Raw genomic sequence first — 15,426 nt, forward strand, 5'->3', positions numbered from 1 at the left:
GTGTCTTCCGACATTGAATGACAAAATGATGAAATTCAAGGACCTTCTGCTCATAGCTTTCAGGCATCTTTTGGGCAAGTCTGGTGCATGTACGCATGCTTAGTCCATTCCGTTTCATGAACCTGAAGCACCAATAGTGTCCTCCTTTGAAATCAGTAACTTCTTTTTCATCAGAAATTCTTCTTGCCTCATGCTGAACCATCTTTGTGGACACAGGAATTCCAATTGCCCTTTGCTCTTCAATCCCCTCTCTAAATCAGGCCCTTTTTCTGACTTGCCTCTGATGGCCTTCTTCTGCCGCGGCGTTTTCAGTAGGGTTTCTTCTTCCCATAGCCAGTCTCGGATTGTTTTCTCAGTTGGAGGAGGAACAAACTTACATTCAGCAGCGTGATTTCCATTCACTTTTGCAAACTGAATCACTTTTAACTTGAATTCAGCACTGTACGAAAATCTTTTCTGAGCCATTTCTGGGCAGAATGTGGCAAAACGTAACCTAATATACCGGTAACAAGTTTGGGGTGTTTTTTTTTTTTTTTTTTTTTTTTTTAGGAGCATCAGCAACTAAGGCCATATTGCTCCGGGATAGGCAGTGGTCATTCCCTGACCTTTTCGCATTCTCCGTATTTGGTGGTGACAGGCTCGAAGACCGGTCTACTCAAAAAGCGTGTGCTACGCACTGCTGCTCCTTCCCACCAGGCCCGGTAACAAGTGCGAAACAATGAGCGCAGAGACAACAAGCGCGAAAAAGCGGGAAATGCAAGTAAAAAAAAATCTACAACCACTGTATAAGATGCACCCAGTTTTTAGACCCCAAATTTTTCGAAAAAAGGTGCATCTTATATATGGGGAAATACGGTACTTGGCAAGTTGAATTAAAAATAACAGTAGAAAAACTGTTTTTGGTATATAAGTGGACACAATGTTCTTGATGGCAGGCAAGCTGCAAAGAGGAGCCTGGATGTCCAATGATTTATTGAACACAGAAAAAGGGATGTCATAAGCTGACTGTATAAGGCATTTTTATGACCATGTTTGGACTGTTGTGTCCATGTATGGAAATTTGGCCTGAAAAGAAAAAAAAAATATCCATCTTCTTGATAGGTTCCAAAGATGAGTCTATATGAGAAATGTCTTTGAATATGTGGACTACAGATCTTAGTAACTACGCAAATTGGAGGGTCTTTCCTCTCGGATAAGGTATCTGAGAGGAAAAAGTAAAAGGAATGAGAGAGAAATTTTCCCCATTAATTGATTCCAGAACTGGAATAATAATTTAAATTCCAGGGAAAAGGTCTGTACTGGGCTAAAGGAAGATTCTCTTTACCAGCGAGACATTAATTACTGGAATAAGTCACTGCTAGGGTTAGTTGAAGCTGAGAGCTTAGGGAAATCCAAAGGTCAGCTTGATAGGTAACTACAAGGTGTGACAATCAAATTCCCAAAATAGTGCTGCTGCAGTCATGTTCCACGAGACTGAAAATATAAATAGAAGTGATAAGCTGTGGTAATACCTACTTCCTTTCCAACAGATGGTGGTACACAGATTGCCCAGTAGGCTGACAGGTTGCATGTATCAACCAGTTTTGTTAGTATCATTAACATTCCATGTGACGATTTTGCAATGGTGCAAAAAACGAATATAAAGTTTTGCTTTAAAGTGGGAAGATATGCAACAAAAATGTATAAAATGTTAAACTGTTCATGGTGATAAAACATTTAACGTATGTTCAAATGGTATAAGCAGCTCAAAGACAGACATGAGGATATCTGTGATGGCCCAAGACATAGGCATCCATCAATCTCTCAAAATTAGGATAGAGTTGAAAAAGTTTGGGAAATAGTGACAAGAGATCATCATGAGCAGACAATTTGTCAAATTCTGCATGAAGATTTAGGGAAAAAGGTCTGTGCAAACATTGTGCTGCACAGTCTCACAGATGAGCAGAAACAGTGAAGAGTGTCATCATGTGATGACTTCATCCAGACTTGCAAAGTCAATTGTAACTCCCTTGACCAATACCATCGCTGGAGATGAGTGTACAACCCAGAGACGAAGCACCAGAGCATGCACAAGACTTCAAAGTCATCATCAAGGCCCAAAAAAAGTTTAATTTACAGAAGTCCAGGATGAAGACTATGCTGATCCTGTTTTTTGGAATTTGTACCTGAAGAGGAGGGAGTCAATGCTGCACTCTACATACAGGTGCGCCAAAGACTATTGAAGCACATTTCCCAGGTGAGGCTACAATTTTGAGAGAAAGGGAGGTAGTTTTTGTTGCACAATAATGCCCCGACCCATTCCACCCTTGTTGTGAAGACATTTCTGATAAAAGATGGCACTGTACAGATCAACCACCCACCCTACTCTCCTGATCTAGCACAGTGAACTTCTTTCCTGAGGTGAAAACTGTCCACAAAGGAGAGATTTCAGGACATAAATTAAAATGCAACCACTAAACTGAACATAAGTCAGGGGAAGATATCTCTATGGACATCTTCGCTGACTCTTTTCAGAAACTTTTAGAATGGTGTAATGAGTGCATTCAATCAGGTGGTAATTACATTGAATAAAAATAAAATTTTTTATTGCACTAGTCTGGGATCTTTATTGCCACAGTTCATATGTAAGGAAGCAAGCGCATATAGTTTTATTATTATTTATTTATAGACTTCCTGCACCATACGGCTAATTTAATGTTGATCTAATCAGTGGGAATGGAATTTTGATTCATAAAGCTTTCAACAGAAATATTCAACTGTTTACCAGATTATGAATATTCTAGGCAAAAGCTTTATGGATGAAACATGTGATTAAAATAAATTTCAAAGTGAGTGAGCAAAGACTACTAGCACTACAAGATGATTTGGATTAAAAATATTGATATATGCAAATTCTAATATTTCACAGATGAAACTCATATGTATTTCTGTCATCTAAAACTTAAGTCCTAAAACTTTAAGACATATATATATATATATATCTAAAATCGTCACCAAAGAATGCTCCATATTTGTTTCTTCTAACTGTTTATAAGCACTTATTTCAAGTTCAATTTCTTGTCCCAAATCTTCCAGCTGTGCAAGCATTTTTCTTCGTGTTTCCTCTCTAGCCTCCGCAACTTCTTCTCGTATTCTAAAATAAGACACCCACATGGTTTAAAATGCAGGTTACGGCACTCCAAAAAAAATGAAAATTTTTATTTACTTGAATGGCTAAGAATATTCAGCTTAAAAAAATATGCAAAAACAATGAGAGAGTGTGAGAGAGAGAGAGAGAGAGGGGGGGGGGGTGATTGGCTGAAACTGTTCCTTGAATAGATAAATTGCACTTTTTTTTTTGATCTAGTGTTACGTTGAAATAGTCTCAGTGATACCAGCAATTCAGCAGGCTGGATATATAAATTTCACTTAAAATACATGGCCCCCTGCTTTACGATTGGTTCACTGTATGATCTAATCACTTTACAATGGACTCTCCATTCACCATATGATATGTGGTCAATATAACAGATTGTGATTTGTGAATTGAATTTTAATTCTATTACACAGTGATTCTGATAAGCGAAAATAGGAGGAATATTATCCACAGGCTATAAAAGTAAAGATATAAAGCACAAATTTACACTTCATTACCTTGCCAATTAACTAAAGTAAATGATATGTCAGAAGAATATTTTCCACAGATTAGCAAAATAATAAATTTAAGCTTACATACATAATTACTAAAGGCGGAAACACACTATTATTACATCACAGGACTCTCATCATGTCACTGTGTAAACTGTGAAGCCGGTTGTAGAAGAAGCATCACTAACAAAGGATTACCAGATTAAAAATTTGATCTCAGGATACTCATGCTTCTGTTTGAGGTACTCACATTATATCTTAAAAAAAATAATAAAAAAATAAAATGAACAATTTTAATAACAAACATTTTATTTCTATATTTTCTTGATTTTTTTTACAAATTCATGAAATGCAAAATTAGTCAAATTTTAATAAAAATTAACCGAATTACAGCCTGTTTTAATTCGTTTAATTCGGAAAATTTCTTTGCAAGAGTTATAAACACTAAAGAAAACTTTTATAAATATTTGTTTATAATATTTATAATAATTGTTTATAATACATATTCAATAAACCTGATTTACTTTATCAAAAAGAAAATATTTACCTAGCAATACTTTTCATTAGCGCGAATTTTCTTTAACAGTTTTTCATTTTTTAGTACATTTTCGTAAAATTCTTTGCATGACATATTGTGATTGTTTTTCACCAACAGTTCCCCTTCAACACTAAGTCTAATTTATTTCTATCCTTTTTCCATGTGTTAAACATTACACTAAATATCACATGCTTCAATACAACTTCTCCTTTAGTTTGTTGCCTGAGCTTTAAAACATTACAATGAAATAAAAAAAGTCAAGTACAATATATAAGGTTACAAAGTAAGCATAATATGAATATTCTATAATCCTCTTTGTAAATAGGATAGAATGTAGTTTTTTGAGTCTTTAAGGGTGCAACTTTATCGTCAATTAATTCTTTTTTCTTAAATAATCATCTAAACAGGATGTTTTATGATTTCTGCTTTTTTCAAATACACCATTTCAAATTTAAAAAAAAGGGGTATCTTTGAAATTTATTATAATTCCAAAAAAGAGGGATTATACCCTGAAATGGGGTACGTCTGGCAACCCTACTGTAGTGGTGTATATGTGTTATTCTCTTTGAGGAAAGCTGAAGTGAAATGAATTGCCACAGTTCATCCTCTTCTTTAGATTTTGAAGAAGATTTAGAAAATGCATGTGCTTTTCTTACAGCCGAGAAAATAAAAGAGTATGCAATGGATACATGACATAAACTGGAAGAGAACAGAAAAAGATAAATTCCATCATTTACTGCAGGACTTAGATGAAAATAGTTTTAAAATGTACTTACGAATGAATAAAGAAGAATTTAATTTCCTACATAATCTAATGAAGGATGACATTCAATGGCAAAATACTCAGTGCTAAGGAAAAATTAGTTGTATGTTGGAAAGTTCAAATACTGTAAGTTTAGTTTTGAATAAGGATTTATTCTGTCAAAATACAAAACAAAAATTTTTAATTAAATTTAATAACAACAAAAAACTACTTCTCAATGCCAAAAATTAAACTTGTTAAGAAATTGAGTTGTACAAATTAAAATGATTGACTTGTTCATCCTCTAAATTTGTTAATAGTAATACTACTGCTCTGTTTTTTTCCTTTGGTCATTTTTGAGCATCTATGTATCTGGACGAGGTGGAGGGTGCTTCGGAATAGGCACAAGAGCAACATACTTGATGTTGTTTTTGGATATTCTTACTTGTGCACTCAAAACAGCATTATTTACTTGTACTTCAATTTTCTATTGACGTTTCCTCCATTTTCCTCTTGTCACGCATAATGAAGTTTCTGTTCGAACAGAAATATCTGAGCTGCTGAAAACGTGATTCGGCACTTAAGCCCGATGTGTTATCTTGTGATAATGATAGATCTATCATAATAAAAATTATGATAGATCTATCTATTACGAGGTAATTAATCAATTTACTTAAATAAACTAAATGAAACAAGGTATAATATTTAAGAGTTTAATATTCAATATAATATTGGTGTAGATCCACCAAAGATAACTCTTAAAGAACAACTACAATAGTAGTGTGAAAGGCATCATTTCGTCTGTATCTCATATTGTGCTCTTCCTTCAAAATGAGTTGCCCATGTATTACACTACCTCCAATAAATATCGCTTCACTAATAGAGAAGACTATTGTTACTTGTCTTACCACCACCCACCGATGAAAAGCCAACTAGCTTTGAAACAGTGCCGTCTGGGTGATGGTATTCAATGAGAACAAGTAACGATAGTCTTCTCTATTAGTGAAGCATTACTTATTCGAGATAGTGCAATACATGGGCAACTCGTTGTGAAGGAAGAGCACAATATGAGATACAGATGAAATGATGCCTTTCACGCTACTATCGTAGTTGTTCTTTAAGAGTTATCTATGATGTATCCACACCAATACTATATTTATTAATTAATTTCCGTACCTCTTTATTGCATGCATTGCAATATATTATTTTTCCATCCGTTTGGTATGTGTCTTTAGACTCTTCTACAAAAATCCATTTTCTAAAAAGCTCAATTTTGCTTTATTTTGGCTTCATTTCACCAATGGCTGAATGAATAATTCGTTGAACTCCGTATAAGGCGAAACTACTGTAAACTTTTAAATTATAGCTAAAATTACACTACGGTGTGGTTGTGAGTGACTAAAGAGTGAATCAAAATAACTTTTGGATTTAGCCGCTGGTGCCCGCCCACACTGGAATGCGAAATGATTAAATGTAAATTCCAACAGTTTTTTAGAAATATATTTTAAATCAATTTGATAAATAATTTGTCGATTATCATAAGATGAAATATGAAAGTTTTATGCCAACAAGTATAAAATATGCTATTAAATATGATATTTCATATATTTTTTGAAATTATAACCTAATGTGTAAAATATGATGAAATATGAAATTAAAACACACTTCTTTACGATCGTCAGACTATATAGCATGGACACACTAAGTTTCATGCCTTTATGTAAACGAAAAATGAATATGATAATACATAAAAATCCGAACCCTAGTCACGACATATAACTGTTACAGGACTTTACTACTGAACTATACTGCACACTTGGTGGGATCACGCTCATTGTAAACAACAGAACAGAACAGAACAGAACACAACACAACACAGAGGTGGGGGGGGGGGAGATGCTGCATCATGAAAATACAAGACCTAAACATTGCTCATACTCTCATCAAGTACATAGCCAGCATTAATGTCAAATGTGTTCCTCACGTGCCCTACAGCCCTGGCCTGAATTTTTTTTTTTTTTTACAGAAATATTGAAGGAGGTGCATTTCCACAAATAGGGACTACTTTGAAAAGAATTATCAAAATATCAATGAGTAATAAAGGTATGTTGTGAAAACACACACACACACACACACACACAGTGTAACTTCTCTATTACGAACTTCTATTTAACGAATTTCTCTATATTACGAATTACTGCACCTTGAAACGAAATTACATGTAAAATTAACCCTATATAGCAAAGTGTTAATCTCTCTATAACGAATTTTTAAAAAAATTAGTAAAAGCATTTTTGAAGATTTTCAAGCATTTACTGCTAAACAGCCTCTCAAATATACTGCCTGCTTCCATCCAAAATTGCGCATTAGCATCTGGAATTAAATAATCATCCTTTTAGTGAATACTTGTGGCCATTGACGCCCATAGGAGGGTCTTTATTTCATTTTTGTTACAGTTAAACCAAATGGGTTTTCTTAAAAGTAGTCGCAAACTTTACAATAAATAGGGTAGATTTGTAAATTGACGTTGGCTCAGGGGAAAACAAAATTCACTGCGGTAAACTTTAGCATGCTGCGGCAGCAATACATAGAATGCTACCATAGTCAGTTTTTAGTAATGCCTACTGAGTGACATTCGCTTCTAACCTCAACTGAACCACGTGACCTTCCTGTCAATCATTATATGATATGTCTATTCTCATCTAACTGGACTCCCAATAGACGATTCTCATGATTTTTTTTTTTTTTTTTTTAATTTCGTTCATCATCAATCACAGGCTATATGCTCTTGTATTTTTTTTTTTTTTTTTTTTTTTCCCCCCCTGAAAAGTAACATACAGCCTGAAAAGTAACATACAGCATACATTAACCATAAATTTTCTTTCGTGTATATATGAATGAAAGCAGAATAAAAGAAATTCACAGTCGCATATTTCTTCAAAGTGACTGATAGGAAAGGTCATGTTTTTTTTTTTTTTTTGATTTGGTAGTTGTTGGCGCATCGGCTTCTGTGGCCATATTGCACCTTCCAAGGTTTTTGCAGTACTTTGATCCAAGCCCGAGGCGGGAATCGAACCCGCGACCTTTGGGTTGCCGGGCAGGTACTTTACCCACTCGGCTAGCCCGGTCGGCGAAAGGTCATGTGATACTGTTGAATTGGCAAGTGAATGTCATTGAGTAGGTGGTACTAAAAATTCACTATATGGCCAGTGCAGCAAAGTTGGCGGTGTGTGTATCGGCAAAAGCTGCATTTGGGTAATCTTTACAATTGCGGAAACAATGTCGAAGAGAAAGTATTAATCATAAAGCAAAGATTGTTATGATATTAACCAGGTATTTAAGAAAAAGATGTGGAGAAATGTGGCATAGCTGCAAGCAGTTTATCTACGATTTTAAAAAATTGAGAATCTTTTAAATGCAATTGAAGGAGGAGCAGACAAGAAACGAATTAAGCTGTTCTAAACTGGGTGCAAATGATACGTGAAAAGAATATACCAATATCGGGCCTAATAATTAAGCAACAAGCTCTGAAATTTGCACAGTCCCTTGGAATTTCATTCCAAGGGACTCTGCAACTGCTTTTCCTCAATCTGAATCTATGCCCCCGCAAGTGCATAATTTGAGCAAGAGGAAGAATTCCATAGGCATTCAGCTTGCACAATGCTGATGGGTTTCTTCAAGGCCTTATACACCTCAATCAGATCACCTCATGGTTGCCTAATCTCCAGATGCTGCAATTGGCAGAACATAAGCCTTTCTTGCTAACAGCAAACCTTTGTTCCGCTCCCTGTAATCGTTCCAGCAGCTCGACATCCTTCCTAAAATGAGGCCTCCATACCTGTATGCAGTACTAAAGGTTCACCATCACTTTATACAAAGGGATAATCACCTTCTTAACCCTGTTAGCAAAATTCCTGTATATCATTGACAAGACACCACAGTGTGTTCTGGCAGCATGCCTGCACTGCTCAGAAAATTTCACAGCTGGCTGCACAATAACCCCCAAGTCTTTTTCATTCTCCATTACCTTGCATGTAGTACCACACAGTTGGTACATTAATTGGGGTTACTGCTACCCATATGCAGTACTTTGCATTTGTCAACATTAAACTTCATTTGCAACCTCTCAGCACATCTGCCCAACTTTTCTAGATCCCATTGAAGTAGCATACTATCATTAACAAGTTGGCAACCTTCATATTGTCTGCAAACTTGGCCTGATATGCGTTCATCAATATCATTGAAATGTGCAGAAAACAACAATGGGCCAAGACTAAACCCTGGGGGAATCCACAAATAACATTAGTCCATGAAGAGCAGTGTCCACTGATTATTACTCTGTCTTCACCCACTCAGTCATCCCTTTATCCATAGCAGCAACTTGCCCTTAATGCCATACTGCTCCAATTTGAAGAGTAGTCTTCCATGTGAAACATATCAAAAGCTTTCTTAAAATCCAAGTACAGTCAGTCCTCGTATAGCACGATAGTTGTGTTCCTAGAAACCCTCGTGCAATGCAAAATCGTGCAATACAAACAACAGGCCCTATGGGAAAAATAGAGTTAGGTGCCGACCACCCAAGATTGAACACACATTTGTAACCAAAACATTACCAAACACAATAAATAATCGTAATAAAATACGTAAGTATTTTATTACGACTATTACGTAATAAAATATTGCTAATGCTTTTGCTTCTATCGTAAGCAAACTTCTTTTTTGTTTGATTTTCTATCCAAACAGATGACAGCGGTTCCATCTCTTCCAATTCTTTGTGTCTTAATCTAATGGATTTAAAATTACACTTTGAGTTGTTCCTGCTACGAAAGTTGTTTTTATTTTCTCTGCATTCTTTGTAATTCTCAGTGTTGCCTCATTTAGGTCTGTAGCACGTGCAATATCACATGGTCTTTCATTTCGCTCAAAGCGTTTCACAATTTCATATTTTTTTCTCTATCGACAGAGGCAGACTGGCCATAAGCCTTACCGGGGGAACCCCCGGTTTGATTTTGGCCATAAACCATAGTATGAGGCCACTATAAATTTTCCCAGGTAAGAATTTTTGACCCAGTCCGCCTCTGTTTATCAATATTGCTTTTCTTTTTCTCTCTGAATCTGCAGTGTCTTCACCAGGACACTTCCTTTTCACACCTTTTAAGTATTTCACTCATTTTTAGGGAATAAAGCACAATTACAAAATGAGGAGGCATGCTTGATACACATAAACAAAACTGAGCACGTGTAGCAACTGAATAAACAACACCATAAAGGCAGAGATACACTATTAAAACCTCACATTTTATTAAAGCACATTTCTCGGGGTTATTAGCCTAAAACAATAAAAACAATTTCCAGTTGTGTTTCTGATAGTGGAATCTGTTATAAACTGGTAGTAAACTTGACATTTGCGATTATACCGATAGTTGGAATTGTGTTGGTTTTTACGTTATTATGGTGAAATGTGCTTCCCCTTCACTGATGTTGTTTGTTATTTGGTTTTTTTTTTTTTTTTTTAGGAGCATTAGCAACTAAGGCCATATTGCTCCAGGGATATGCGGTGGTCATTCCCTGACCTTTCCGCATCCTCCGTATTTGGTGGTCACAGGCCCGAACCCTGGTCTAATCAAGAAGCGTGTGCTACGCACTGCTGCTCCTGCCCACCTGGCTACGGAGGCACCCCCTTCACTGATATAAAAAACATAAATACATTTTCAGAATCTTCTCTTCATTCCTATCGTGTTGCATTCGGTTGGGGTGATTCTGCATTCGAATGCCATTTCTTCTAAACACAAAGGCAAATCGTGCAAAAGGGAATTCGGTTCGTGTTATATAAGATATCGTTCCCCTATTTATAAATTGTGTATGATCGAATTCGTGTACTGTAAAAATGTGTTATATGAGGACTGGCTGTATATGATACCAAAATTATTTTTTGCATCCAGTTCCTTTATGACCACATCATAATATCCAATCCAATCAAAAATCACGTCCAATCAAATTGGTTGGACATGATTTCCCCTTAACAAACCCATGCTGTGTCTGAGCTGTAACTGCAGTCTTGTCCAGATGATCTTGCAATGCTTGTTTAACTGTAAACTCTAGAAGGAAAGAGATGAATCGGAGTGGACCACTTAACATAGAGATGCGTTGACTACTTAACATAGAGATGGGTTGGTTGCAATGATCATGCTCAGGTAGCTGATAAACTGAATGAGTATTTTGCATCAAAATTACACATGAGGAGTAATCCAATGAGGGGAATGCCAGAAGTTTATCAAACTAATAGGGAGCTGTCACATGCTGGAGGGTTTGGTCTTTTCCTCTTCACACTGACCAGACGTCTTGAAGAGAACCACTCTACGTGTTCATTGCCACCTAAGTGACATAACAGGGCTTACCATCAATAAGGTGTGCATAAGTGGATTTTAGGGAGGCAGGCCAACTGGACTTCTACTAAATCTTCTGTAATAGAAAGATATTGGATCCATCAGTGTTTTAGACTGAGTGTCAGATAACACACAGAATACCTGTTACCCTCTAAGCCCCTTGAGGGATCTAAGTGATTTTGTAATAACTGAGAGCAAAGTGGAGGAGAAATTGTTGAAGTTAAACATAAGGAAAGCTAATAACTGAGAGCAAAGTGGAGGAGAAATTGTTGAAGTTAAACATAAGGAAAGCACATGGGGGTTGGACAGGATCTATCCAGTTATATTAAAGAGGGCAGCAAAGGAAGTAAGCAAACCCTCAGCTATAATTATGAGAGCTTCCTTGGACTCAAGGGAAGGTCCCCATGGACTGGAGGTGTGCAAATGTATCACAAATTCACAAAGGGGATTCAAAAGGTGACACAGGAAACTATAGACCTGTTAGTTTAACTTGTGTTCTGGGGAAAATAATGGAGTCACTGGTTAAAGAAGCGCTGCAGGATCATCTAGACAAGACTGTAGTAACAGTAAATACACAGCATGGGTTTGTTAAAGGGAAGCCTTGTCTGACCAATTTGATAGGATACTATAATGTGGTCACAAAGGAACTGAATGTCAAAAATAATTTTGATATCATATTCTTGGATTTCAGGAAGGCTTTTGATACTGTTTCACATGGAAGACTGCTGTACACATTGGAGAGGTATGGCATTAAGGGTAAGTTGCTGCAATGCATAAAGGGATGTTGAGTGGGAGACGATAGAGAGTGGTAATCAATGGACACTGCTCTTCGTGGACAAATGTTATTAGTGGAAGTTCCCAAGGGTTCGGTGCTGGGCCCATTGTTGTTTTGTGTATTCATCAGTGATATTGATGAAGGTATATCAGGATTAATGTCCAAATTTGCAGATGATACAAAGCTTGGCAGGGTTGTTAACAACAGTAAAGACAGTATGCTACATCAACTGGATCTAGACAAGTTGGGCAAATGGGCTGAGAAGTGGCAACTGAAGTTTAACATTGACAAATGCAAAGTACTGCATATGGGCAGCAAACACCCAAGAGAAACTTACCAACTATTGTGGTACTACTCAGGGAAGTGGAAAGTGAAAAAGACCTGGGGGTAACTGTGCAATCAAATATGAAGTTTGCTGAACAGTGCAGACAGGCTGCCAGGGCAGGTCATGGAACCTTGTCAATTATATATAGGAATTTTTCTAGCAGGGACAGGGAGGTGATTATCCCATTGTACAAGGCTTGTTGTTGGTTTTTTTTTTTTTTTTTTTAGGAGCATTAGCAACTAAGGCCATATTGCTCCGGGAATATGCGGTGGTCATTCCCTGACCTTTCTGCAACCTCCGTATTTGGTGGTTGCGGGCTCGAACCCCGGTCCAATTGTACAAGGCAATGGTCAGGATACACCTAGGGTACTGAATACCGGTCTGGACGCCTCATTTTAGGAAGGATGTAGAGTTGCTAAAATGAGTACAAAGAAGGTCAACAAGATTGGTGAGGGGAACAAAGGGATACTCTTACCAAGAAAGGCTTAAATTCTGCAAATTGCAGCACCTGGAGAGTAGGCACCTGCGAGGTGATCCGATTGAGATGTATAAGGCCTTGAATGGGTTGAGCAAGCTGAATGCTGATGGGATTCTTCCTCTAGCTCATATTAAGAACCTGAGGGCACATAGATTCAAATTGAAGAAAGACAGTTGTAGAATAGATGAGCGGGAGTTTGCCTTTAGTCAGCGAGTGATTGATTTGTGGAACAGACTTTCATCTTTTGTTGTGGAAGTTGTTGGCCTAAATAAATTTAAGGCTGAGCTGGACCGGCTTTTGGAACAAATGGAGGGGTGAAATGGGAGGGTTTTTTTGGCTGATACTGCACAAGCTTGCTTTCTTGCATCGTATGCCTCTACTAATGCTAATGCTAACCAACGACTTCATTATTTTCCCTGGAACAGAAGTTAAACTAACAGGTATTTAATGGATCATGTCACCCTTAGATCCTCCCTTTGTGGATTAGGGATACATTTGCGTGTCCATAGGGACCTAACCTGAATCCAGAGATGATCTCATAATAATGGCTAATGGTTTGCTTACTTACTTTGCTAATATAACTGGATAGATCCCATCCACTTCAGGTGCCTTTATGTTTAACTTAAAGAATTCCTCCATTTTTCTCTCGGTTATTACAAAATCATTTCGCTCCTTGTTAGAGTCTGATAATCTTCTGATATTTCCCACCCCAAATAACTCACGTGCGAATGTCAATGCAAAATACTCATTCAGTTTGTCAGCTGCCTGACCGGATCATCAACAGTCGAACCACTGATATCCAGTGGATCAATCTGATTCATACCTCTCCCTCCTAGGAATTAGGCATTAGTAGAAGCATATGATGCAAGAAAGCAAACTTATATAGCATAAGCCAAAAATAAATAAATAAATTCCCATTTCACCCACTGATTCACTCCTGCCTGTCCAGCTCAGCCTTAAATTTATTTAGGCTATCAACTTCCATAAGAGATGGAAGTTTGTTGCAGCAATCAACTAGTCACTGGCTAAAGGCTAATTTTCGCACATCTATTCAACAACTTTCTTCAGCCAATTTTAGTTTATACCCTCTTATTGTAATATGAGCAAGAGGAAAAATCCCATCAGCATTGATCCTGCTCAATCCATTGAAGGCTTTATACACCTCAATCAGATAACCTCACACATGTCAAGTCTCCATATGCTGCAATTTGAAGACCTTAAGCCTTTCTTCATGAGCACCCCTTTGTTCTCCTCACCAATCTTGTTACCCTTCTCTGTACTCATTATAGCAACTAAATCATTCCTAAAATAAGACTTCCAGACTTGTATGCAGTATTCAAGGTGTGGCGTGGCCATTGCTATATACAAAGGGATAATCACCTAATCCCTGATAGCAAAATTCCTGTATATCATTGACAAGGCCCAATGACCTGCTCTGGCAGCCTGTCTGCACTGCTCAGAAAACTCCATATATGATTACCCAATACCCCCAGGTCTCTTTCATTCTCCACTACCCTGGATGCAACACCACACATTTGGTACATTGTTCTGGGGTTACTGGGGTTACCCATATGCAGTACTCTGCATGTGTTGATGTTAAATTTCAGTTGCAACTTCTACTGCTCAACTTTTCTAGATTCTGTTGCAGTAGCATACTGTCATTAACAACCCTGCCAACATTTCTATCATCTGCAACTTTGACATTAAGCTTGATATACCTTAATCAATATCACTGATAAATATAGAAAACAATAATGGGCCCAACAAAGAACCCTGGGGTACACCACTAATAATATTAGTCCACAAAGAGCAGTGTCTTCTCCCACTCAACCATCCCTTTTATCCATTACAGCAACTTGCCCAGCATCAAAAGCTTTTGTGAAATCGAAGTATATATCAAAATTACTTTTCTTTTACATAAGTATGTTTTTTACATATGTAAAGAAGTCTTTGTTGTTCTTTGCATTCTTTGACAAATATATTTTCGTATTCTGCCTTCACTTGCCTAATCTCCTTTGTGACTTGATTTCAGAGTAGTTTATATCTACCACAGTCTTCTGTGTTACCTGATAATTTATGTAGGTCCCATGCATTTTTCTTCTCTGCCATGAGTCTCATTAATTCATCTGACATCCATTTAGGCATAAACCCTGAATAGTATTTCTTAGTTGGAACAAAAAGCCTAGTGGCTTCCAAGATTACTTCCGTGAATAGTCCCCATTTAGAATTTGCTGTTGGTAAAATCATTGGTTTGTCCCACTCTATAGAATTTAAAGACTGTCTGAGAAGACTGCAGTCGTCCTGAAAGGAAAAAATCCTTTCCTTTACCCTTGATGGTAGTTACATATTTAAGTAAATCCCACATCAGTACACTGTAATCACGGCCACATAGTGGTTCCTGCAGATTCATAATGTATGAATAATCACTGTTGATAATCAGATCAATGATGCTCATTTTCATTTGCAGTCTGCCAAACCCCATGTACTTTTTCTCACAGAATCTCAGTTACCAGTTGATTCAACTACTGCTCATCTCAGTTATTGATTGATTCAAC

At 37.0% G+C, this 15,426-nt stretch overlaps 1 protein-coding gene across 1 annotated transcript in view; it reads right to left on the reverse strand.

Annotated features, from left to right (window-relative positions):
* LOC150089582 (kinesin-like protein KIF14) overlaps positions 1 to 15,426 on the reverse strand; it is a 194,181-nt gene that overhangs the window by 158,004 nt on the left and 20,751 nt on the right. The window contains exon 4 of the mRNA XM_090390039.1: positions 2,995 to 3,133. Within this exon, the coding sequence (XP_090246165.1) occupies positions 2,995 to 3,133 (139 nt within the window). The remainder of the gene's footprint in view (positions 1 to 2,994; positions 3,134 to 15,426) is intronic.

Source organism: Mastigoproctus giganteus, chromosome 2 (assembly GCF_048544385.1).
Source record: "Mastigoproctus giganteus isolate SK-2022 chromosome 2, ASM4854438v1, whole genome shotgun sequence".
NCBI lineage: Eukaryota > Metazoa > Arthropoda > Arachnida > Uropygi > Thelyphonidae > Mastigoproctus > Mastigoproctus giganteus.